Raw genomic sequence first — 26,762 nt, forward strand, 5'->3', positions numbered from 1 at the left:
TTTATCTTTAAATTGTTTATGTCCTATTTTTTTGGCATATATAAATATTAGAAACCTTTATATTAGTCCCAGGTTTATAATTTTGTTGTATTTCACTTGCAGTTTATATTTAAAATTTTGAGCATATATAGCCCTTGGTTAAAATCTTAACCCCATTAGAACACAATTTTGATGACAAATTCAGATTTATCTCACATTGTTTCAATTATGTGTCCTGTTTAGTACCATTTCCCACCCAGCATCCAGTTAGAAATCCCACTGTTGATATTTTCCTCATCTCTGTGCACCATCACTTTATCCCGGCTCCTTACGTCTGGTTCTACAATTCTTTGGGCTTATGCACAATGGCATTATGGCTGCTGATTTTACTTTCTCCTTTAAATTGTGAAGTCTTGTTTAGATTTTTTGGTGCAACTGACCCTTCATTCACATTCAGTGCCTTCTCCTGTACCCCAGATTGCTGAGAATTAATGTGATGCTGTGATGGTCTGCATTCCTGTATCCTAACCAAAATGGCAACTGTCAGGTGTGTTGTTGGCTGTCATATCCAAAAGCGGATCAGACATGGCTAACTTCGATGTTGTTTCATCACTGAGTTGTGTCTGACTCTTTCGTGATCCCATGGGCAATAGCCCGCCAAGCTCATCTGTCAGTGGGATTTTCCAGGCCAGTATACTGGAGTGGGTTGCCATTTCCTTCTCCAGGGGATCTTCCCGACCCAGGGATTGAATCCATGTCTCCTGCATTGGCAGGTGAATTCTTTACCACTGAGGCACCAGGGAAGCCTGGCTAAGCTCATAGCAGCTCCTTATTTGGAATAGGGATTTAACATGTAGAAAAAGGTCAGTGAAATATTTATGAATAGACCTGAGAAATAGATAATGTAAAAGAAACTGAGATATAAAACCTAGTTTTCCATTCAAGGTTAGCTCCTGGGAAATCAACTTCATTTCATTTTTTCATCTAGTTAATTAATACATCCATTGTTTGATATATTTTATATATGTATGTTGTGATCTTTCTGTGTGAGAACATTTAACTTCTCCTCTTTTAGCAAACTTCAGCCTATTATCAAAACCATAGTTACTGTGTGGTACATTATAGCCTCACACTTTAATCATGTTATTTTAATTGATATGTAATTAATATAACATAAAACAGTGTACAGTTCATTGGTTTTAGTATAGTCACTATGTTTTGCTGCATCCTCCTAATTCTGGGACATTTTCATCACCCCTACCAGTTTGTTTTTATTTTTGTCTTTTTTTTATTATGGAAACATTTCAAGCATATATAAAATTTGTAAAATTAAGAAGAATAATAGACTAAACCCCTGTGTATCTGTTGCCTGGTTTCAGTACATCAGTTCTTGGCCAACCTTCTTTCATCTCTAGCCCAAACCACACTCCACCCACAACCCTGGTTGATTCAGAAACTCCAGTGCTATAAATTGAATTAATAATAGGAAATGTATTAGCCCACATAAGTTATTTAGACTGGGAGGGAGCTTTGATTTGCATGCACTGAGCATATCCTTAACAGGCTAGCTACTTGTTTTTCATTAAGACCCAGAAAACATCTCTTCTAGAAACTTCAAGTAAACTCTTCCTCTTTTCTTATTGGCCCACATTTGCTTAGACCCACTCATCACAGACTTAATTAATCTCACCGTGAGATGACGGGATCACCATGACTGGCTTGGGAAAATAAGCTGGTATAGAAGGGCTCCTGGGTAGTACACCACTAGAGTAGTGATCAATATTAGTATATCAGCATTTCCAGCTTCTAGTGCTAGGTCGAATGCATTTTTCACCTCCCTCCTATTTCTTCCTTTCATACAATGAACGCATATACGTTCCTACTGTGCCTTCAGTGAGGACTCTTTTTCTACAGTCTGCAATTGAAATGTCAGGCTTCTGTAATGTCCCATGGTGCTTATAAACTTCTTATCTTCATCAGTATCCTCTATAAACTCTATGCATAAGCCAAATCATGCTCGTCAAGATGACCTGCATTTATCATGCTTGCCACAAATCCAGGGGTTCGTTTTTTCTACTTCTGTGTTGAAAGGGATCATGTTGCTCCTTTGCATATAAATACATCATCCTAACACTGTATAGAGGTCCAGTTTCTGTTCCAGCTCCACAAGATCCTCTCACTCTGCTGTGGACCATGCATTCATTCCCTCATTTCCTCTTTCTGTGCTTTTATTACCTATTTCATTCATTTTCACACTAGTTTTCCTTTGCGTCAGTCTTGAATGCCCATGTGCTATACCATATATCTGCACACAGACTTTGCATTTTGTGTTTTGTTTCTGTTTGTTCCTAGAATACTACTGACACATGACTAATACTCAACAAATACTTATTGAATGAATGCATTACCAAAAAATGCACACTTAGACTATTATAGTAAGTCTTTATTCCTTTTAGTTGCCTGGGCCTCTCAGCTCTTTTAGCCATACAGAAATCCTTCTGTGAATACTACAGAAATACAGCTGGAACTAGACTCTTAGCATTAATAGATTTACCATTCCCAAGCAACTTAAACTCATATGTAGTAAATTGCAGTTTTGCTGACATTCTAATTGATTCTTACATGCTAATTAGTAATATTGTGGCAGTAATATTAGATAGTAGAGATTTTAGCTAACCCCCTGGCAGCCACATCCCAACACAGCTGTGTTATCCTATGTTGTTATTCAGTCACTAAGTCATGTCCGATTCTTTGTGACCCCATGGACTGCAGCACGCCAGGCTTCCCTGTCCTTCACTGTCTCCTGAAGTTTGCTCAAACTCATGTCCATTGAGTCGGTGATGCCATCCAACCATCTCATCCTCTGTCACCCCCTTCTCCTCCTGCCCTCAGTCTTTCCCAGCATCAGGGTCTTTTCCAAGGAGTCAGTTCTTCGTATCAGGTGGTCAAAGTATTGGAGTTTCAGCTTCAGCATCAGTCCTTCCAATGAATATTCAGGACTGACTTCCTTTAGAATGGACTGGTTGGATCTCCTTGCAGTCCAAGGGACTCTCAATGGTCTTCTCCAGAACTACAATTCAAAAGCATCAATTCTTTGTCACTCAGCCTTTTTTCTGGTCCACTTCTCAGATTGGTACATGACTGCTGGAAAAACCATAGCTTTGACTCTATGGTCCTTTGTCGGCAAAGTGATGTCTCTGCTTTTTAATATGGTGTCTAGGTTTGTTATCCTATGCTTGTCGCCCTATGTCAAATATTTTCTTTAAGGATTTTAAGGGAGCGACTCAAATTTTTGTATCGATTGTTGTCTTTTCAGGAAGGCAATGTTTCTATTCATGAATTTGAAGATTCTTAAAACTCTTCATCTCCCTTTTTAAAAATCTTTTATTTTATATTTGAGTATAACTAAAATATAGAGTTGTGATAATTTCAGGTGCACAGCAAAGCAACTCAGTCATACATAATATATGTATCCATTCTCCCCCAAACTCCCCTCCCATCAACTTTAAGCACAGTTCCCTGTGCTATGCAGTAGGTTCTCAGTAGTTGTCTGTTTTATACACAGTATATATGTCAGTCCCTGTCTCTCAACTCATCCCACTTCTCCTTCCCCACCTTGGTGTCCATGTACTTTTTCTCTTCGTCTGTGTCTCTACTTCTGCTTTGCAAATAGCTTCCTACGTACCATTTTTCTAGATTCCACATACACTTTTCAAATGCCAAAGGGTTCGGCATAATGTGTTTTGTGTCTTCTCTCATTCCATTTCATTTGTCCCTTTGTAAATGAATGTCCATTTTCAACCCCTTGTTTAAAAGCTGTTGAAAACTACACAAAGAGAAGAAGGGGTCCAGAGTGTAGAGAATGCTATGCTTTAAGTCTTTTGAAAGAACCTTAGGGACTGCAGTTCACCCATTTGCCTTGTTTTAGAGTGAATGGTTCTTTAGTGGACTGGGCTATTCCAGCATTGCTGATTTAAGGTCTGTTGTAGCATAGGACAGTTTTGATTTTGGTAACATATATGAATTAAATTCAATTGCATTGCAGGATCCAACCAGTCCGCTCTGACCCAGTCAGCATGCCAGGGTCATCCCGTCCAGTGTCTGATCGAAGGGGAATTTCCACCGTGATCGATGCTGCCTCAGGTAGAAGACTACGTACAAAACGTTTAATGGTCTTTTTTCTCATGCCTTTTTAACTTCTTTTCTTGCACAGTGTAGATACTGTATATTTCTTGCCATCTTTCTCTTCTCTTGGGGAAGGAGGATGAGGAGGGATGGCTGTGTGTGAGCGAGCAAGTGTGCGTGCACGTGAGTGTGGGGAGTTGCATGCATGTCTGTGTATTAAAACAATACTGTGCCTACATTTGCTGCTTAACAACGCCATGCATTTAAATATTGTTAAGGTTGGTGAATGATACCATGGAGTTGGCACTTGATTAAATGTAATGAACACAGTATTGAAGGCTACAGGGTTGATGACTGGTTTTGCCTTTGATCTCTCAAATGTGGAGAAGCAGCCTTGACAGAGAACGTAAATACAATATATGGATTCAATTTACTCAACCTGTTGAGTATCAAAGTGCCTGATCTGTGGAAGCAGAGAGTCCAAATGCTATAGCTTAAATGGCTTTATTATTGAAAGCATGAAGTTTAGAAATTCATTAACTTAACTCCGTCTATCACAGTTATTAACTTCCTATCCTTGGGACCAAGCCATGAATATGTATCATTGGTACCTGGAAATAGGTCTTTGCCTCTATAGGTGATGGTTGCTAAATTAATATTGTAATATTGTTTTCGGCCCCGTCTGCCAAATAACAGAACTGTTTGCAATGATACATTTTCTCATCTCTAAATGCAGTGATAACAAAAGGAAGGACAGTGATGCTTTCTATATGGTGCAACTGTGGCGCATCTGAAACTAGCATACAGCAGGGTTTCATCACAAAAAAGTCTCTTACAAGTAGAATTATTAAACACCCAGCATTAGTCAAACAGTTGAGTCAGAGAGGATTTTAATCTATAGCAATTTCAAAATCCCTGGAGACAGCTGATCTGATTGAGGCTTAAACTGTGAAAGAAAATGGAAACAAACACAAAACTGATTTGTGAAGGCCACTTTTAAAAGACCAAAGCTTCTGTTTCTGATTCTGTCTCTGGATGTTTCAAAGTTTGAAAGCTAATAGGTTTTGTACTTTTTCTTGGCTTTCTGAGCTGTTTGTCAGTGGATTGCACTTTGTGTCTGACTGCATGGTCCACGTTCAGGGCTGTGCTTTCATTCTTAGTGTAAACTTGTATTTTAGAGGACTCGTACTTGTTCCTCAGCTTTAACTTGACAACCAGGGTTGTCCCCTGGAAACAAGCACAGCAATATCTAAGGTCCCTAGACTTGCACTGCAAGAGATATTGATTTAGGTGACTTAGTACATCTTTTTGATAGTTTCGGTCTGAGAATGCTAACAGAGCCGTTCAAATGGAATTATCATTTACAACTGTGAATGCTGGAAATGATGTATTTTAACCTAAAGTGTTTTATTCAAGATTACAGTAGCAGGCTTTGTTGATTGGGGTTTTTTTTTTTTTATTATTATTAAACTGCCATATTATTAATATCTTAGAGTCTAGAAACTGGCCGTTGGTCAGATGAAATGCACGTCACTAAAGCAGTTACCATGTGTATTATTAAATGTGCCATATTCAGTGCTGTAGTCTGGGAAAAGACTGTATATATCATATAGCACTATCTCAATTTTAGCTCTTTATAAAGTTCTCTCATGCCACAGAGAGGAACTTCAATGAACTATTGAATCCATACTTATGTTTAACTCTGCTGCAAGAAGAGTTTCATGTTGATGTTTGAGTAAGGAATAGATCTTACGTCTTTGATTTATCAGCACTTAGGTTTCTATCAGCGAAACACATAGCAATTTCTCGGATATTGTTCTCCAACTCTGAGCCTCTGCCTGACTTGTCTTTTTAAGTAGAGAATGACTTCTTGGTGACTAAGCTCTAGTATTTTTCTCAGCCTGTTTTCATTTCAGAAAACCGTTAGTCCCTTGCAGAATGACAGCCAGAGCAATGAAATGTGTGTGGTGCTTTCTCTAGCTGAGCTAAAGAAACACCACAGATGAGGAATTAGACTTCTGTGAGTTATTCTCCACCTCTCCAATGGTCTGGATCTCTTTCATTGATCACATTTTTTAAGTGGGTGAATAATATTTTGTTGGCAAAACTTCATCTATTTCGTCTAGTGGGACCACTAGAAAAGTGTTACTTTTCTATTGATTTAACAAGATAAAGTATAAATGATTTGGGTTCTTTTTTAAAAATTTATTTTATTGAAGTACAGTTGATTTACAGTGTGTGTTAATTTCTGCTATACAGCAAAGTGATTCATTTGTACATTTATTTTCTTATTCATATTCTTTCCCATTATGGTTTATCACAGGATATTGACTACAGTTCCCTGTGCTATGCAGTAGGACTTTGTTGTTTGCCCATTCTGTATATAATAGTTTGCATCTGCTAATCTCAAACTCTGATTTGGGTTCTTTATGAAAAAAGGTTTATAGGGAAATTCTGTTTTAGATTCTTCTATTAAAAAGAGTCTAGTTGCTCCTGAACCAGGAAATACGTCTCTGATTATGACCCATGCCTTGGAGTCAGCTGCTTGTTATGAAGATGCTAATCTGGAGTTTTGATTGCCTTTGCTTAGAGAGGTATGACCAGTGTGGCGCCTCCTCTTATCAGGGTTCATTGCTTTGTGTCTTACCTTTAAACAATTTATACAACTAAACATATTGTCTTTTTAATTGTTCCTGTGGCAAACTTTGTAGCTATCCCTTTATTTTAGTGACAGCTCTTGCTCTGTCTAAACTAGTGATGGTGTAATTATTTTTCATCAAATTACTTTTCAAAAGTGTAGAATTTAAAAATGTAACTTGATATGATCAAATCTTCTGACGGCTGTGACGGTTTTCAAAGTGAAGATATTATTTAAACCTTGGGTCTGTATGTTCTGTTTTCAGTATCTGTGTATCTCGCAGTGTTATTCTACTGAAACTAAAATCAACAGAGCATTGTGCCACTCTTGCTAGCAAATTCTTAAAAAAATTCTTAAGTAGGTAGTATGTTTGTGCTTCACTCCTTCACATAGAAATGTATTAACCTAAACTACAAGTTTTTCACTTATTAACTTTGATGATTTAGGCATAGTGTAAATTCCGTACCTTTAGGTACCTGTGAACCAGTTTCTTGCTGTCTCTCTCTATATGTATATTTCAGACTCAGCAGATCTATAATTGCTTTATACGTAAATGTTACTTCCCATGACATGTTTCCTCTGATCTTTGGAGACTGCAAAAAATACTACCCTGCCTCAGATTTCGAAGTTAATTGTCAGAGGTTCCCTTCTTGACTAAGGAGAATGCCATTCTGGAAGTGGACTTCATAGATTTACCGATACACACAGGCTACCCAGAAAAATGACATCTGAAGCAACTGCTCCATTTTTCCTATCCAGCTGATTAACATCAGCGTCTGAATCAGACAGTATTTCTAGACAACGCATGGCATGGATTATTTGCTTTTTTCCCCTTTGTACTTTTCTTTTGGTTAGGTATCTGAGAATCTCTTCCTATTGTTTGTCCTTTATAACATGTGTCCTTCTTTCGGTAAAGGTCTAGGGCCTGAAGGGGGGGGGGGGAGTAGAAATAGTGTCAGTGTCCTGTTCAAACTTTGTTTCCCACATTGGTGGCTGAAGTTCTTGTTCCAAGATGTGCAGGCTGTACTTGTTGGATAACTTAATAACAACTCTAATTGCTTGTGAATCATCCACACAAAGAGCCTAGAAAGATCTGGTTCATCCTAAGTTTGTTTGTCCTCGTTTGTAGTTTTACTATGGAAATTGGTGTTTACCAAGAAAGAACTCAAAGCAACTGAGATTTAAAGACAAACTTATGCCCCACTTGTATGAAGAGCAGACATCTTTGTCAAACTCTACTAAAGTAAACATTTTATAGAGAAAATGTTATTAGAAGTGGTGAGAGCAGCTTGGGTGTACATTCCTGAGCAGATGACAAAAGGGGAAGGGAAACTGTGACAGAGAAGTAAAACAAGTTCTCATTCTTTAGAGCAGGCTTTGATACCTAAGGTATTGGTGCTACGTCACACACTGCACTAAATAGGGAGAAAGTTGCAGATCTGTTATTTGTTGCTGTTTTTGACTCAAGAGAAATGTTCCTTTTTTTTGCACAACTGGAGTCATCTAAATGACTTCTAAGGAATTAATTAACTCAGGCTGTCAGCACCCAATTCTTGCAGATATCTAAATAATTTGTTTGCTTGAACAAAATCCAAACTGGTTTGATTTTATTGATTTTATAATGATCAGTTGTGCCTACTTTGTGTATTTGGCATTTGGTGCATCAGACCTTAAAAAAAATCATACCTATTAGAAAAGTATGATTGGGTAGACAACAGAGATATGATTCTAGCAGTCAAATCTCTGTTGGAGAGAGATTCTTACAGAGGCATGCTTTTATCTTACAGAGATCTCTCTGATGCACTGGGGGAACTATATTCCCAAGGGCTATATTTCATGTATCTCTAGTTGCCATTCCAATCTGAGGCAGATAAACTTCGTTATTGTATCTTAAAGCCATCGGGGCACAAGAGATGCTGGTGGTAAGAGCAAAGGGATTTATAAGAAACACCGTTCAATCTACTGTGGTGAGGTCACTTAGCTCCATGATTTTATAGCTAGAACAGGGTGATAGACGCCATGGTGTTATAGGCATAGTCTTACACTCTTGCTGAAACCTTCAACAAGTCATGTTTCCTACCTAGCCATTCTTCTCTGCCTCTGTAAAAAGAATTTAAGGGACTTCCCTGGTGGTCCGGTGATTAAGACTCCCTGTTTCCACTGCAGTGGGCACAGGTTCAATTCCTGATCAGGGAATAAGACCCCACATGCCATGTAGGATGGCCAGAAGACCAAAAAAATATACAAAAAAGAATTTGTTTCCCTTTATAAAAATTTGTTGCACCTTTTTGGGCAGGAATATGTTCAAATTATTTCCTAAAATAATTCCCAAATATAAAGGCTATAAATTTCTTTTGAAATGTTGAGCTATTTCTTTGAATAGATGATATGGTTTTCATTTGATAGAGTTCCAGATAGTCTTTGTGATTATAAGGTGACGAAAACTCCAGGCATACTTGTACCTTGGGTATTCAAAGCCTTTGTGGAATCAGTAAGAGGATTAGGGATGAGGGTGAAATTAAAAGAAGGCTTAGTCCTGACCTGTGAACAGAGTCCCTTAGAGGGGGAAAAAGGAGGTCAGTAATTTTACTGTGACACTATTTATACTTTGAACGGTATATATTCAAACTAAGATAATTAGGATTGGCTTTTTAATTAGAAAAGAGGAAGTCTGTGCCTTATTGCAGCTCTCATCTAGTGAACACCTACTGCCTATATAGAATCAAAAGTAAATTATAGAGATTAAGAATGTAGGGAAAAGAGTTGATTTCCCATCGCAAAAGTGCTCAGTCACATCTCTCTCCTCCTGATTTAAATATTCCTCTCATTCTTCTTTCTAATATTTATAGGATGTTAGAAGATGAAATTCAAGTTAACAATGTGGAAAATTTTAGCTCAGCACAATTAAGGAAAAAATGATTGCCCCACTTGAAGATGAAGGAACTGTAAACAGAAGTAGAAGAAGCTGTTGGGAAAGTTTTTTTCTGATGACACATTGCTTCTTTGAATAAATCTTTGTGTCAGCTGAAACCTCGCCTTGGCTTTCTCTGTTGCAAGCACCAAGTCCATGACATGACTTTAAGTCTTTCCTAAGCGTTTGGAGAAGGAATTGATGGAATTCTCCCTACTGTTGATATACCAGGGTACCACATATTTACATGAGACTTTTGGGCCAAAAGACCCAACTTTTCTTTTTTGTACCATTATTACTACATCTTTAATACAAGGCTGGAGTGTTTATGTAGTCTGTTGCCTGAGACTGTGGTGGCAGAGGGACAATATTGGGGGCAGTATTAGAATTTGTTTAAGTCTGAACCGGGGATTCCATTTGTCTTAGTGACATTAGTGTCAAACTGTTAGTGCCACACTATTTTAAATTGTGTCCAAGAGCCTGAGAGGCTTATGCTTATAGGTGCCATCTATAAACTTAGAAACAAACAAAGGAGCCTCTCTCCATTGACTGTGTAAGCCCAGTGAGCAATTAAAAAGCAGCCTGGGACCTCACCCGGGCAACTAGTCAGAACCAGAGCTTGTGATATCCCCCTGGATATTGTTGAAAACTGTCAGAGAAAAACTAAGGCAAATAATCAAAGTGGAAATAATTGTTCCTGGGAACAGTTTTGTTTTTGAAGCTTGGGGCAGTGGAAGGAATAGTGACTAGTCACTTACAGATCTTTGGTTCTAGTATCAGCTCTGCCTGGAACTAGCTCTTTAAGAAATGGCTTCAAAACCCAAGGCTTGCTTCTATAAAATGAAGAAAAGAATTGAAGTAGGTTATTGGCAAAGTTCCTTTTAGCTTGAAAAATTGATATGTCTATACTTCAGATCATCTTTGAAGAATTTTTTTTTTATATTAGGATACGGTTTACATATGGCAAAAGTGCACATGTCTTAATCATACAGCTTGATCAGTTTTTATACACAGATAATCACCACTCAGATCAAAGTTAGAATATTTTCATCATTTCAGAAAGCTCCTTTATTCCTCCTCCAGTCAGGACTACCTTTGACCCAGACTATGACTTTTATCATTGTAAATTAGCTTTGTTTATATTGAACTTCAAGTAAATAGAATCATTCTGTACATTCTCTTGCATCTGGCTTCTTTTACTTAATGTAATGTTTTTGAGATTCATTCAGGTATTACATGTGTCACTAGTTCATTTTTTTTTACATTGCAGCATAGTTTGAATATAACACAGTTTATGTATCCATTACTCTGTTGTTTTTAGCTTTGGGCATATTATTAATAAAGCTGCTATAAACTGTGCTGTATAAGTCTTTTTTTTGACATATTCATTCATATCTTCAGGGCACATACATAGGATTGAAAGTGCTGGCTCAGAAGGTAGGCATGTGTTTAGCTTTATTAGGAACTGCCAAGGAAGTATTCCAAAATGACTATACCATTTTTTCATTCTTAACAGCAGTGTGTGAGCCATTCTAGTGAATGTAAACTGTGGTCTTAATTTGCTTTTCTCTGATGAATACTGATACTGTGCACCTTGCATATACTTACTGGAGATTTGTATATCTTTTGCAATGTATTTGTGAAGTCTTTCACCAGTTTCTATTGGGTCTGTTGTCTGTTGAATTTCAGGGGTTCCTTATTCTGGATAAGGCTTTTTGTTGGATATTTTGCCAGTATGTCCTTTCAATTCATTGCCTTTTCACTTTCTTATTGGTGTTTTTTGACAAGCAGAAATACAATTTTTCCGTTGTTTTTCCTTTTATGCGTTTTGATGCTTTTCTTTAGTAACTATATGGTTTTGGCTTTTGCATTTAGTCTATGAATCTTTTCAGATTATTTTTTATGAGATGAGGCAAGGATCAAGGTTCAGTTTCTTCTAGATAAGTGTGTTCCAGCACTGTCCATCAAAAAGATCTTTCCCCCAGTGAATTTTGACGATGCTTTTTGAAAAAATCATGTTTTTCCTGGGTTCTCTATTTTGTTCCATATATATATACCTGTCTTTTATACCACTAGTATACTATGTTAATAACTAACTTTTTAGTAAGTTTTGAAATGTAACAAATTAATGTCTCTACTTTTTCCTTTAGTCATTTCTTGGCTATTCTAGAATATAAAATATAGATTAATGTATATCTTTACATTTCCATGCACGTACATATGCACACACATACCAGCAGATGGTGTGGTCCATGGACCTGTCTGAAAGTGTCCAATACACTTCCAAGGGGTCAGTGAGTGAAAACTATTTTTATAAATATGAATTCGTTTTTTTGTCTTTTTTATACCATCTTGACATTTAGTATAGATGGTGCTGAAGCAGTGGTATATAAACCTGATGGCATCTTAGCATGGTAAAAAGCAGTGGCATCAAACTGTGCTCATAGCAGATGCAACTCTCTCATAGTTAAAAAAAAAAAGATATAATTACTTAAGGCTTTCTTTGATACAGTAAGCATTATTAATTTTACTAAACTTTAGAAGCTAATACATTTTATTAAATTTCCATGTTTGTGTACCTTTTAATACCCTATATATCATGACTGAATTAATGCACACTAGTTGTCTTGAGGGAACTGCACTTGTGTGTTTGCTATGCACTGAACCAGCAGCTGTTTCAGGGAATGCCATTTTACTTAAAAACTGAAACTTCGTTCGTTCAGACATTGGTATTTGGTAGAAATTTTCTCAAAAATGAACAAAGGAAGCCTGTCATAAAAAAAAAAACAACTGACAAATATTTACTAGCAATGATAAAATTCTAGTCTTCAGTTGAAAATTAGAAATTTGGAAACCATGTATCCACCAGTCTGCATAACAGGTCGCATACTTACACACATTTCTGATGAGATAGGTGGTGATATTACCTAGTATGATATTTCATGTCATAAAATAAGTCAACATTTGGAAGATATGCAGTATTTTCCAAATGACCAGTCTTATGATAAAATTATGTATGGTAATGGACTCATTTCAAGGGCAAGATAGAACAAAAGATTTTAATATGACAGATTGCAAAAGTTAATTGGCATGGTTTCAGATATCATTGTAACTAACATGTTAAGTGTTCTATCAGGGAAGAATATCCCCAGAATCTGAAAAGACTCAGAATATGAATACACGCAATCCTTTTCCAATTCTATTTCTGACTTACATCAATAGATGGAGAAAAAGCATTTGACAAAATCCAACATTCATTCATGATGGATTCGCATCAAAGTGGGTGTAAGAGAAGCATAATAAAGGCCAGTTTTGAGAAACCCTCCAGTTACATCTCTTCAGTGGTAAAAAGCTGAAAGTCTTTCCTTTAAAATCAGGAACAAGACAAGGATTCCCACTCATACCACTTCTATTTCACATAGTATTGGAAGTCCCAGCCACAGAAATCAGACAAGAAAAAGAATTAAAAAGCATCCAAATTGGAAGGGAAGAAATGAAACTGTCACTCTTTGCAGATTACATGATACTATGTATGGAAAAACTTAAAAAGTATCCATCAAAAAACTATAACTAATAAATGAATTCAGTGAAGTTATAGGATACAAGATTAATATACAGAAATATGTTGCTTATACTATACACTAATAATGAACTATAGATAAATTAATTAAACAATTTTGAATTGGATTAAAAGTAATAAAATGCCTAGGAATAAACTTAACCAATGATATGACCATAGTGGTTAATATCCGAAATATATACATAGCTGTTACAACTTAATATAAAAACACAATTAAAATAAATAAATAAATTTTTAGAAAAAGAAAAAAAATGGGCAGAAGACCTGAATAGGCATTTTTCCAAAGAAGACATACAGATAGTCAACAACCACATGAAAAGAAGCTCAGCATTGTTATCAAAGTGTAAGTCGCTCAGTCGTGTCTGACTCTTTGCGATCCCATGGACTGTAGCCCCCCAGCCTTCTCAGTCCATGAGATTCACCAGGCAAGAACACTGGAGTAGGTGGCCATGCCCTTCTCCAGGGATTCCAGACCCAGAGATCGAATCCAGGTCTCCTGCATTGCAGGCAGATTCTTTATTGTCTGAGCCACCAGGGATCAAAGGAGAAATTCAAATCAAAACCTCAGTGAGATATCATCTCACAGCTTTCAGAAAGGCTATCAATGAAAAATCTAGTCAACAAATAACAAATGTTGGTGGTGATATAGAGAAAAAGGGCACCCTAGTAGACTGCTGGTGGGATTGTGGTTTGGTGCAGCCACTACAAAAAATGGTATATATTCCTGAGAAAACTAAGAATAGAACTGATCCAGCTGTTTTACTCCTGGGTATATATCTGAAGAAATGAAAATACTAATTCAAAAAGATACATGAACCTCAATGTTCATAGTAGCATTATTCACAGTAATCAAGATAGAGAAGCAACCTAATTGTCCATCAACAGGTGAATGGATAAAGAAGATGTAGTATGTATGTACCAGAGAAGGCAATGGCAACCTACTCCAGTACTCTTGCCTGGAAAATCCCATGGACGGAGGAGCCTGGTAGGCTACAGTCCATGGGGTCGCTAGGAGTCGGACACAACTGAGAAACTTCACTTTCACTTTTCACTTTCATACGTTGGAGAAGGAAATGGCAACCCACTCCAGTACTCTTGCCTGGAGAATCCCAGGGACGGGGTAGCCTGGCAGGATGCCGTCTATGGGGTCACACAGCGTCGGACATGACTGAAGTGACTTAGCAGTTGCAGCAGTATGTATGTACAATGGAATATGACTCAGCCATAATAAAGAATGAAATTCTGCCATTTGCAGAAATGTAGATGAACCTTGAGAGTATAATGCTTAGTGAAATAAGACATAGACAAACACTGAGTTGATCAAATTGCCAACATCTGCTGGATCATCGAAAAAGCAAGAGAGTTCCAGAAAAACATCTATTACTGTTTTATTGACTATGCCAAAGCCTTTGACTGTGTGGATCACAATAAACTGTGGAAAATTCTGAAAGAGATGGGAATACCAGACCACTTGACCTGTCTCTTGAGAAACCTGTATGCAGGTCAGGAAGCAACAGTTAGAACTGGACATGGAACAACAGACTGGTTTCAAATAGGAAAAGGAGTATGTCAAGGCTGTATATTGTCACCCTGCTTATTTAACTTACATGCAGAGTACATCATGAGAAACGCTGGGCTGGAGGAAGCACAAGCTGGAATCAAGATTGCTGGGAGAAATATCACTAACCTCAGATATGCAGATGAAACCACCCTTATGGCAGAAAGTGAAGAGGAACTAAAAAGCCTTTTGATGAAAGTGAAAGAGGAGAGTGAAAAAGTTGGCTTAAAGCTCAATGTTCAGAAAACTAAGATCATGGCATCTGGTCCCATCACTTCATGGCAAATAGATGGGAAAACAGTGGAAACAGTGTCAGACTTTATTTTTGGGGGCTCCAAAATCACTGCAGATGGTGATTGCGGCCATGAAATTAAAACACTCTTACTCCTTGTAAGGAAAGTTATGACCAACCTAGATAGCATATTAAAAAGCAGAGACATTACTTTGCCAACAAAGGTCCTTCTAGTCAAGGCTATGGTTTTTCCAGTGGTCATGTATGGATGTGAGAGTTGGACTCTGAAGAAAGCTGAGCGCCGAAGAATTGATGCTTTTGAACTGTGGTGTTGGAGAAGACTCTTGAGAGTCCCTTGGACTGCAAGGAGATCCAACCAGTCCAGCCTAAAGGAGATCAGTCCTGGATGTTCATTGGAAGGACCGATGTTGAAGCTGAAACTCCAGTACTTTGGCTACCTCATGCGAAGAGTTGACTCACTGAAAAAGACCCTGATTCTGGGAAGGATTGGGGGCAGGAGGAGAAGGGGGACGACAGAGGATGAGATGGCTGGATGGTATCATCGACTCGATGGACATGGGTTTGGGTAGATTCCGGGAGTTGGTGATGGACAGAGAGGCCTGGCGTGCTGCAATTCATGGGGTCGCAAAGAGTCAGACACGACTGAGTGACTGAACTGAACTGAATGTTATCACTTATATGTGCAGTAAAAAAACAAGGCAAATGAATGTATATAACAAAACAAAATCAGACTCACAGAGGTGAAAATAGTGGCTACCAGTAAAGAGAGGGAAAGGGAAATGGCCAAGATAGAGGTAGGTAGGGAGATTAAGAGGCACAAACTACTATGTATGAAATAAACAGCAAGTATATAGCCATTATTTTGTAATAAATTTAAATAGAGTATAAAATATTGACTCACCATGTTGTATACCTGACACTAATATAATACGATAAATCATCTATACTTCGGTTAAAATTTATGTAATATACCTCAAGAAAAGAAAGGATGACTATTATTATTTGTAATGTTTCAAAATTAAAATTTTAATGGGCTAACACATAAATGTTTTCAATATTGACAGATATAATCACACACAAAAGCTCTTTGGATTCCTGTCTTTAAGCACACAAAAGGGTCTTAATTCCCCCAAAACAACCATCATATTTATATAATATGTATATGTACATGTATATATGTATGTATGTACATGTATATATCTGTATACACACATACTACAGATTAAATATATATTCATCTCTACAAAAATTTAGATGAGATTTGATTCATTTTTCACTGAATCTGTGGATCAAATTTGGGAGATTTGACATCCTAACAATATTGACTCTTTCAGTACATGAATCTTTTATCGCTATCCATTTGTTGTTTACTCACCAAGTCATGTCCAACTCTTTTGCATCGTCATGGACTCTAGCCCACCAGGCTCCTCTGTTCATGGGATTCCCCAGGCAAGTATACTGGAATGATTTGCCATTTCCTTCTCCAGGGGATCTTGCCAACCCAGGGATCAAACTCATGTTTCCTGCATTGGCAGATGGATTCTTTGCCACTGAACCACCAGGGAAGCCTGGTGGTCCTCTTTAATTTCTCCTAATGTTTGTTAACTTTTAATGTAGAAGTCTTACACATATTTTGTAACATTTATTTCAGTATTTGATGCTTTAATGCTATAATGAATAGCATGCTTTGTTTTTCAGGATTTTTCCATAGTATATAGAATATAATTTTGGGGGGGGAGTATATTGAACTAGTATCCAGAAACCTTTATAAATTCATGTATTAATTTTAGTAGATCTGTTTGGCTTTTTTGCTCAGCAGTCATGTCATCTACAAATAAAGATGGTTATATTTTTTTCCCAACTTTACACCTCATTTCTTTTCCCCCTTATTGTATTTGCTAAGATCTCTAGTACGTTGAGTAGAAGTGATGATATTGAAAGTCTTGTCTTCTTAATCTTATAGGGAAGTGTTTAACATTTCACTGTTACATATAATGTTAGATGTAGTTGTTTTTTTAAATGAAAACTTAACATTCCTCTATTGTGTCATTCCCATACTGGAACACCCGAATCCTTACATTGTATTATTCCTACATTGGAATAACAAAAAATGGACAAAATCCATAAAAGAGCCCAACTGACTTACTAAAACTGAAAAATATAATTTATTAAATAAATAAATTATTGAATGGACTTAGTAGCTGACTGTATGAAGAGGAAGAAAGAATTAGAAATTCAAAAACAAGCCAAAACTTATCTAAACTGAAGTGAAGAAAGAAGAAAATGAAATACAACAGAACTCAGGGTGAGAAATGTATGGTGTGGTATTTGACTGCCTAACATATGTGCAGTTGTTACAGATGGATGGAAGGAAAGCGAGGATAGGGCAAAATAAATAAATGAAGGGCTGAATATTTTCTAAAATTAATTAAAGACATAAACTCCAATTTCAAGAAGATTAGCTTGCCCCAAGTAGGATAAATACAAAGAAAACCACATCTTGTCATATCAGCACCCTAATCCTGAAGTCAAAAAATCACAAAGCAATTTTAATTTTCAGCCTACCACGTTTCTTTATTTCTTAGGTTCATATTTGGATGAGGGTTTAACATTTTGACAAAATTAGAATTATTTTTAAGTTTCTTTGACAGTATGAGATACCTGTCTCCCAGTGCTCTATGAGGAATTGTCAGGATGTTTACCATTAGATGGAAGTAAGAAAATTGGGAACCAGTATTTATTTATAAACAGCTATGTGCCCAACAACGTGTTAGGTGTTTTCACATGGTTTATCTCATTTAATCATATTTCATTAGGATCACAGATCCATTTCAGAAATATGCAAAGAGTGGGATTTAAGACACCTAGTTCCTGATACTTAGAAATACTTAGAGTGCATTATGGTGACACCTCAGATAAGTCCAAACCTCTTTTTACCCTGCCTGATCAAATATTCATTTCAAAACACTGTATGCTGAAATGAGCCACATGGGAGTTGAAGAGAATCAACTATTCAGGTGGTGAAAATGTGTGAATGCAGCTGGCAGATGAAGTTCTAGTGTGATGAATTCCCAGCTTGTCCTTATTGCTTCAGGCAACGACTGACAGGCCTGACTGGTCATTGGCTTTCCATTTCTGGCATTGATAGGACTGAAAATACTTAGTGTCACAGATACTTAAAAGCTGTCCCTGTTAGAGTGGATACAAACAGTGCTGGAGGGTCCTTCTTGCATAGAGCTGTAATCAATATGGTCTAGAGTTCTTGACCTGACCCTATAATTATCTAGTTGTTGTAAAGGTGGCTTATTGTTACAGAAAATGCTTATATTCAGAACTTTGGGGCTAAGTTGTGAATGGAGCAAAGGAAAATAGAGGCTTTGTTCCTCTTTTTCTACTTCCTAGTATTTAAGAGGCTATCATAATAACCACAGATCATGGCATTCTTAAAGGACTAGAACATTGTATCTCTAGGATTTTGGGGTGCCGAAGTTTGAATTTTACCTCTGATGCGAAAGTCATGACTTCAGTGTTTGCAGCTTGTGATTTTTCAAATACTAAAATAGAATTTCTTCTCACTGATTCAAATACTGGGATTAGAAGTGCAGTTTAAATCATAACACATTTGCACTTGATCTTTTCCTGCAGCTAAGCGTATGCTGAAAAAAAGAAATTGGGTAAGCGGATGTTACAGCATCCATGATCCATGGATGTGAGTCGAAGGTGGTGACACTGATAGCAATTCTTAAGTTACTGTTTGTACCAGTGTATGTAAGTATATTGTGATCAAGATTAACTTGCCATGTGAAAATAGTAATAGTGCGGTTATAAAAGGACTTAACAGTCAATGTGGATCCTGATTGCTGTCACCACTTGGCTTAAGATACCTCTGATGGGCGTTATTGGGGCTTCCTTGGTGGCTCAAGCAGTAAAGAATCTGCCTGCAATGCTGGAGACCCAGGTTCAATCTCTGGGTCAGGAAGATCCAGAAGGGAATGGCTTACCCATTCCAGTATCCTTGCCTGGAGAATTCCATGGACAAGAGGAGCCTGAATGGCTACAGTCCATGAAGTCACAGAGTTTGGGTAGGATGCCTTGAAAAAGAGGGAAAAAGTAATGCCATATAATAGAGGGCTATTTGAAAACAAGGGCTGTCTTTGTATTTCCACATTCCTGGTTTTGGTACCTGCCACAGAGCAGATAATCAATATGTGTTGTATTATTGATTTCTGATAAAACATAAGCCTTTAACTATATCACAAAGTATTTAAAACTTAATAATGTTGCATCTTTGTGTATATATTACCTCTTTAAACCCAGAAAAGAGAATCTTGACCTAGCATTCATTGTTTCAGTTGCTATTATTTTTGTGATCACTATTCCTTTGTTTGAGCCCTGGGTAAACTGTGTGATCAGTTGGCATATTTTGTAGAGTGTTTCAAATGATCTTTCACGTCATTTTTTTCTTAAAAAAAAAAAAAAAACAACATTATGTTTGCGTAGTATGTTTCCCCTCTTTGATAGCTTTTACATAACCTGATAATAAAATATAAGGGAATTATGACCCTCAACTCAGGTTTGCTTTAGTTTTGTTAGCTGGCATGGAAATTTGTGTTTGAAGGTTATCTTTATAAAACATTAGCTGGCCAATTCCTGCATCCTTAGATATGTTGTCAAGCCTGTAAAACAGCTACTGAAAGTAATGGACTTGACTTTTGTCTTCTGGTCATACTAGGCTAACTTCCACATATGTTGCTGTGGGACTGTCTTTTTAGCTAGCTCATCTTGTACATGGGCCCAGGATATTCATATATAGGGATATGACCTAAATTCCATTAAACCAAAAAGGTTTGTTTTGAGTTGCTGCCATTTTGGTAATGCTGTTGCAGACCTGTGAGTTATACTTGAGCTCTCGGCAGTCCTATGAGACATACCATCTTGAGTCTTCAACCTATTTCAATGTGGTTTCTAAGAATATTGAAGAGACCCTAGTTATTCTGTTAAATGCTCAGTGTTGCGATTGTGCAGAATACCGAAAGTTGCACTTAAAACTTGAACTCTCCAGTTAGTCATCCATTACCCTCTTCTTGGGCTCCAAAATCACTGCGGACAGTGACTGCAGCCATGAAATCAAAAGATGATTGCTTCTTGGCAGGAAAGCGATGACAAGCCTAGACAGTGTGTTGAAAAACAGAGACATTACTCTGCCAACAAAGGTCGGTATAGTCAAGGCTATGGTCTTCCCAGTGGTCACGTCCGGTTGTGAGAGCTGGACCACAAAGAAGGCAGAGCATCAAAGAATTGATGCCTTTGAACTGTGGTGCTGGAGAAGACTCCTGAGAGTCTCCTGGACAGCAAGGAGATCAAACCAATCAATCTTAATGGAGATTAACCCTGAATATTCATTGGAAGGACTCATGCTGAAACTGAAGCTCCAGTATTTTGGTCATCTGATGCGAACGGATGACTCATTGGAAAAGTCCCTGATGCTGGGAAAGATTGAAGGCAGAAGGAGAAGAGGGCATCAGAGGATGAGATGGCTGGACGGCATCACCGATGCAATGAACATGAACTTGGGCAAACTCCAGGAGATGATGAGGGACAGTGAGGCCTGTTGTGCTGCAGTCCATGGGGTCACAAAGAGTCAGACATGACTGGGCAACTGAACAACAACAACAACATACAGTTTTCAAATAAAGAATGTATGATTGGGAAAAGACTGCTTCACCCTTCAGCTTCTTACTACCTAAAGAGGACACTTAATGCATCCGTGATAACCCCTTTGACATTGCTCCTATCAAACTGACTTTTCTTATGTCAGAGATTTTTAGCCACGAGTGAATACCTCTAAATAAGAGATTTTAATCTCCATGGTAGGGTCCTAACTCCTGATTCAGAGGGCCTATGCCAGAGAGACCTTGGAAAAATGTTGGTACGGTGCCTGAAACTTTTCATTTGCCTTGAAACATGTTCTTAATTATACTTTTTATTCCAGTCCACCTCACTGATTAAATTAATTACTTTCTCCTCTGTTCTTAAACTTTTACTGTTGTGTTTATCACCTCGTATTAAAGTTAGTTGGGAACCATTTCCCTTTCAAAACCGTGGGCTCATCTTTGAACTCCCCACAGCACCCTGAATGGTTCTGACACATAATAGGCACTCAATAAAGGTTAATGAATTCAACGTTTCAGCATGGAATATTGAAACCAAATTTTTGAAGTTGAGTCGACATAGTAGTTGCCTCCTAGGAGGGGAACTAAGTGCCTGGGGAACAGAAGTGAAAAGACAACTTTCTTTTCATTTTTGACTACACTCATGCGTTATCCTTGCAAAACATAAATGGAGCTCTTAACAGCTATCATATTTTTCAGAATTTGACAGGTTACCATCGCAAGATATTATTGTTTATTTATTTATACAAATAAACTGAGGTTAAATGATGGTTAATAACTTGTATTTTGTTACCTTGTTAGTGATAGAACAAAGATACGACTCTTCAGTTTCTCCAGGATATTGAACACCATCTTGACCACAGTAGCCGATGCCTGTTTTTGAAGTAGAGTTGATTAAAAAAAATTTTTTTTTACTCTATTTATTTATGTAATTTTTGACTGTGCTGGGTCTTCATTGCTGCTTACAGGCTTGCTCTAGTTGCAGTGATCGAGATCTACTCTTTAGTTTTGGTGCACAGGGTTCTCCTTGCGGTGGCTTCTCTTGTTACAGAGCAGCTCTAGGGCATGCGGGCTTCAGTAGTTGTGGTGCGTGGGCTCATACATTAAGGCTGGTGGGCTCTAGAGCACAGGCTCAGTAGTTGTGGCACCCGGGCTTAGTTGCCCCACGGCATGTGGGATCTTAGTTCTCAGACCAGGGATAGAACCCATGTCCCCTGCATTACAAGGTGGTTTCTTTACCATTGGACCATGAAGGGAGCCCCAGCACAATAGCCTACCTTCATTTTGTTCATACAGTCAGCAGAAGGTATATATCTAACCTAGGAACCATCTTTCCTTATTCTTCTACTGTGTATGTCACAGAAGCCACAGAATACAGCACCTCCACTCTTTGAGTGGCTCATCTACTTTAAGAGGCCATCGGTACAACCTCTTTGATAAGGTTTTGTTGGTTGAAGACTGTTGTGCTCATGGTTCACCTAGGTAGCTCTGTGGCTCACAGAGAGACGCTTACCCTTTAAGCAGTAACCATTTATTTTCAGCTAGGAAAGCCAGTATCAATCAGGTAATGTTTTCTCAAGCTGAAAAAGGCTTTCACTAAGGCATGGTGATTGCCCACAGCCGTGTTTCTTTTCCCATCTACTTGTGAGAAAATGCAAACTAAAGGAACACTGGTGTTTGTAACTCTATTCTACATTTGCGGGTGAGGGAGAGAGTGGCAAAGGGACTGTATTTCTCCTGGAAATATTGTTAATTGCTTTTTCACAATATAGATTAAAGCACAAAAGAAGCCCCCAAAGCTCTGATTCTAAATGGACCTGACACCTTGATCTTCTATCATGGCATAACATGTGAGTGGAGTTCCCAATGGACCTTGATACACTACAATATTTATTACTATAAAGATCTAAGAGTTCTTAGTCACTTTGAAACTTGTAAGAGCTGTTCAAATCCCATACACTGGACTTGAGTTTTCACATGGTAAAGTTTTTCTGATTTGTTTGGTGTAGTGTACTCAGAAGTACCTCCCCCGCCCAGTTCTGAATAATAAAATTAGGCTTTTCAATAAACTAAAAAAGTAGTGCTCAGATATGAAAGTATTTCTGGGAGAAAAATGTTTTTGCTTTGCCTTTCTTGTCCATTAATATTTAGGGACTACAGCTGACCCATTTTATGCCTTTGTAATTTAATGTGCAAAAAGGTACTAAATTTTGCCTATTGCATTGATATGATCAGAATACTGATAAATTGAAAGGTCCTTTTTTAGAGTAAAGGGGTACAGCTCAGAGAAATTATGGATACTATACTACTTCCCATTTTGACAGTGCCACCTGGATTTCTTTATTGTGAACATGTTTTGCATAGATCTTTATTAAAATATACTTTTGATAAATGCATTTTGAGGATAGACAGTTGTGTAGCAGAAGTACATGAACTTAGTGATCAGATGTGAGTTTGATGTCATCTCTGTAGCCAACCAGGTATATTACCTTCAGGCTCTTTGTCTTTCAGAATAGTATGAAAATACCTGTCTCCTATGATATGAGTCAATAGATGTAACATCTGTATATCTTCTGGCCATGGTTTGAATACATAACAAGGATTCATTAAATATTAGTTCTCTCCTTGTTGCATGCTTAGTCACTCAGTCGTGTCTGACTCTTTGTGACCCCCATGGACTGTAGCCCACCAGGCTTCTCTGTTCATGGGATTCTCCAGGCAAGAATACTGGAGTGGGTTGCTGTGCCCTCCTCCAGGGGATCGTCACAACCCAGCGATTGAACCTGAATCTCTTATGTCTCCTGTATTGGCAGGTGGATTCTTTACCACTAACGCCACGTGGGAAGCCCCTAGTTCTCCCCTTGTTTCTTTATTTCAATAATAGGAAGAGGAAGAGAGATTTTTATTATATCCCAGTGATTTTGTTTTGCTCTTTAGTATTGGATTGACCAAAAAAGTTCGCTTGGATTTTTCAGAAGTATATTTATGTCTATTAGTCATGCTTCCCATGGAGAATGATTATGCTGTTGTCCTTATTTTATACCCAAGGAAGAAGAGAAGTGGTAGATCCCAGCTTGGAGGCCAGGTCGTCTAATTACAGAGCTTGTATTTTTTTTTTTAATTGAAGTATAGTTGATTTACAAAGGAGCTTGTATTCTTAGCTAATATATAATTTTCTCGAAGGATATATATAACAGTGTACTAGCTTGGATTCTGATATCTCGGGTCTTAACCATACAAATTATTTGCCCACTCCCTCCTTCTCCCTCATCCACTTCTCCCGTGTTTAGATTGTGACAGTATGACAGTTCATTCCCTGATCTTCATCTGATTCCTACAGTTAGTTTGTTCAATTAGATGTTCAGAGACTCTTCTGATTCTAAAATCTGTGATGGCAGTCATCAAGACAGTATGGTACTGGCACAAAGATAGAAATATAGATCAATGGAACAAAATAGAAAGCCCAGAGATAAACCCACGCACCTATGGACACCTTATCTTCGACAAAGGAGGCAAGAATATGCAATGGAGAAAAGACAATCTCTTTAACAAGTGGTGCTGGGAAAACTGGTCAACCACTTGTAAAAGAATGAAACTAGAACACTTGCTAACACCATACACAAAAATAAACTCAAAATGGATTAAAGATCTAAACGTAAGACCAGAAACTATAAAACTAGAGGAAAACATAGACAAAACACTCTCCGACATAAATCATAGCAGGATCCTCCATGACCCACCTCCCAGAATATTGGAAATAAAAGCAAAAATAAACAAATGGGACCTAATTAAAATTAAAAGCTTTTGCACAACAAAGGAAACTATAAGCAAGGTGAAAAGACAGCCTTCAGAATGGGAGAAAATAATAGCAAACGAAGCAACAGACAAACAATTAATCTCAAAAATATACAAGCAACTCCTGCAGCTGAATTCCAGAAAAATAAATGACCCAATCAAAAAATGGGCCAAAGAACTAAACAGACATTTCTCCAAAGAAGACATACAGATGGCTAACAAACACATGAAAAGATGCTCAACATCACTCATTATTAGAGAAATGCAAATCAAAACCACAATGAGGTATCATTTCACACCAGTCAGAATGGCTGCTATCCAAAAGTCTACAAGCAATAAATGCTGGAGAGGGTGTGGAGAAAAGGGAACCCTCTTACACTGTTGGTGGGAATGCAAACTAGTACAGCCACTATGGAGAACAGTGTGGAGATTCCTTAAAAAACTGGGAATAGAACTGCCATATGACCCAGCAATCCCACTGCTGGGCATACACACCGAAGAAACCAGAATTGAAAGAGACGCGTGTACCCCAATGTTCATCGCAGCACTGTTTATAATAGCCAGGACATGGAAGCAACCTAGATGTCCATCAGCAGACGAATGGCTAAGGAAGCTGTGGTACATATACACAATGGAATATTACTCAGCCATTAAAAAAAATACATTTGAATCAGTTCTATTGAGATGGATGAAACTGGAGCCCATTATACAGAGTGAAGTAAGCCAGAAAGAAAGACACCAATACAGTATACTAATGCATATATATGGAATTTGAAAGATGGTAACGATAACCCTATATGCGAGACAGAATAAGAGACACAGATGCATAGAACAGACTTATGGACTCTGAGGGAGAAGGTGAGGGTGGGACGTTCTGGGACTATAGCATTGAAACATGTATATTATCATATGTGAAACAGAACACCATTCCATGTTCGATGCATGAGACAAATGCTCAGGGCTGGGGCAATGGGATGACCCAGAGGGATGGGATGGGGAGGGAGGTGGGAGGGGGGTTCAGGATGGGGAACACATATAAACCCATGGCTGATTCATGTCAATGTATGGCAAAAACTACTACAATATTGTAAAGTAATTAGCCCCCAACTAAAATAAATAAATTTATAAAAAAAAAATAAAATCTGTGATGGATGTATGGACACATCTGTGATGAACTGTATGGATACACGTGCCTTATGATGAGGCAGCTCTGACAATCCTTTAAGGGAAAGATACTCATCACTGTGGCCTAATAGGGAAGATGGTGACTTAAGTACTGAAGGTGGGAATGACAGAACACAAATTAACTCCTCAAGCCTGTTCATCTCCTTAACAGAGAAGAACCTCAAAATAGTTCTGCCCAATTGTATTTGACTTGAGTCGTATTTGTTTTTGTGTATAAATACATTTTGCTCAGCCTACAAAAGATGAAGAAACAGAGCCATTTTGTTTGCCTGAGGAGCAGTCATTCTCCTAATTGTGTTAGACTGGCTGTTTACATTTGTTTTTGACTCTGTCTTGATATGTCATTGTCTCCTTTTCCCTCTTTTTTCCCCTTCTGTCTCTGTTTCAGTTTATCTTCTTGTTTTGATAATTCTTTTTTTTTCCTGTAAATGAAAATCTCTCCCAGGGATGCTGAATAGGTCATTCTTTTTATAACACTCCTTGTATGCACAGAAGAATTTAGCTTGGCTGTAAAACTTGTTCTTGGCATAAATTTGGCAGATAGTTTTTAGCCTGGGTGAGACTTTTCATTGGGATCATGAAAGTGTTGGGGCGTCACTGCCTTCCACTCTTCCTTCTTCAAGTATGACATTAGTGGTTTTAGCTCTTGTTGACCCTTCTTTTAACCAAAGCTTTATAGCCTATTAGAGCATAGTGTGGATTTTTTTATGATATGTTGGAGGAAAAGAAAAAAAAAAACAAACCTCTAAAGTTACAAATGGTTTCATTTACCAAAATGACTATTACTCTTGGAAAGTTTTGCCTTTTCTTTAAAATTTCCAGGAGTTGGGTGGGCTTGCTGTCCTCTGTCCCACTCCACCTCCCCACCCACACATTCATGTTGGCTAAGATGCTGAGAGCTTGAAGCATAATTCCAGGCTTCTAGGAGGTAAATCATTTACCAGGGACTAAGCAAGACACACTTTCCTGCTATTATTTTAATCTCATATTTCACCATTTATTGGATCAAATAACAGTCTCATTTACTTAGGATCCATGTCAGCACCCTGAACTCCAAATCATGTAT

General features: G+C 37.8%; 1 protein-coding gene across 20 annotated transcripts in view; it reads left to right on the forward strand.

The window, feature by feature from the left end:
• BCAS3 (BCAS3 microtubule associated cell migration factor) overlaps window positions 1-26,762 on the forward strand; it is a 611,473-nt gene that overhangs the window by 321,063 nt on the left and 263,648 nt on the right. For 19 of the 20 annotated variants that reach the window (XM_081584989.1, XM_081584991.1, XM_081584990.1 and 16 more), the window contains one exon: window positions 4,025-4,122. In XM_081584989.1, coding sequence (XP_081441115.1) covers window positions 4,025-4,122 — 98 coding nt within the window. Of the gene's footprint in view, window positions 1-4,024; window positions 4,123-9,591; window positions 9,773-26,762 lie in introns of those variants that run through there. The other variant, XM_081585001.1, reaches the window with a different exon arrangement.

The sequence above is a fragment of the Giraffa tippelskirchi genome, chromosome 3 (genome assembly GCF_054371585.1).
Source record: "Giraffa tippelskirchi isolate mGirTip1 chromosome 3, T2T-mGirTip1v1.2.pri, whole genome shotgun sequence".
NCBI lineage: Eukaryota > Metazoa > Chordata > Mammalia > Artiodactyla > Giraffidae > Giraffa > Giraffa tippelskirchi.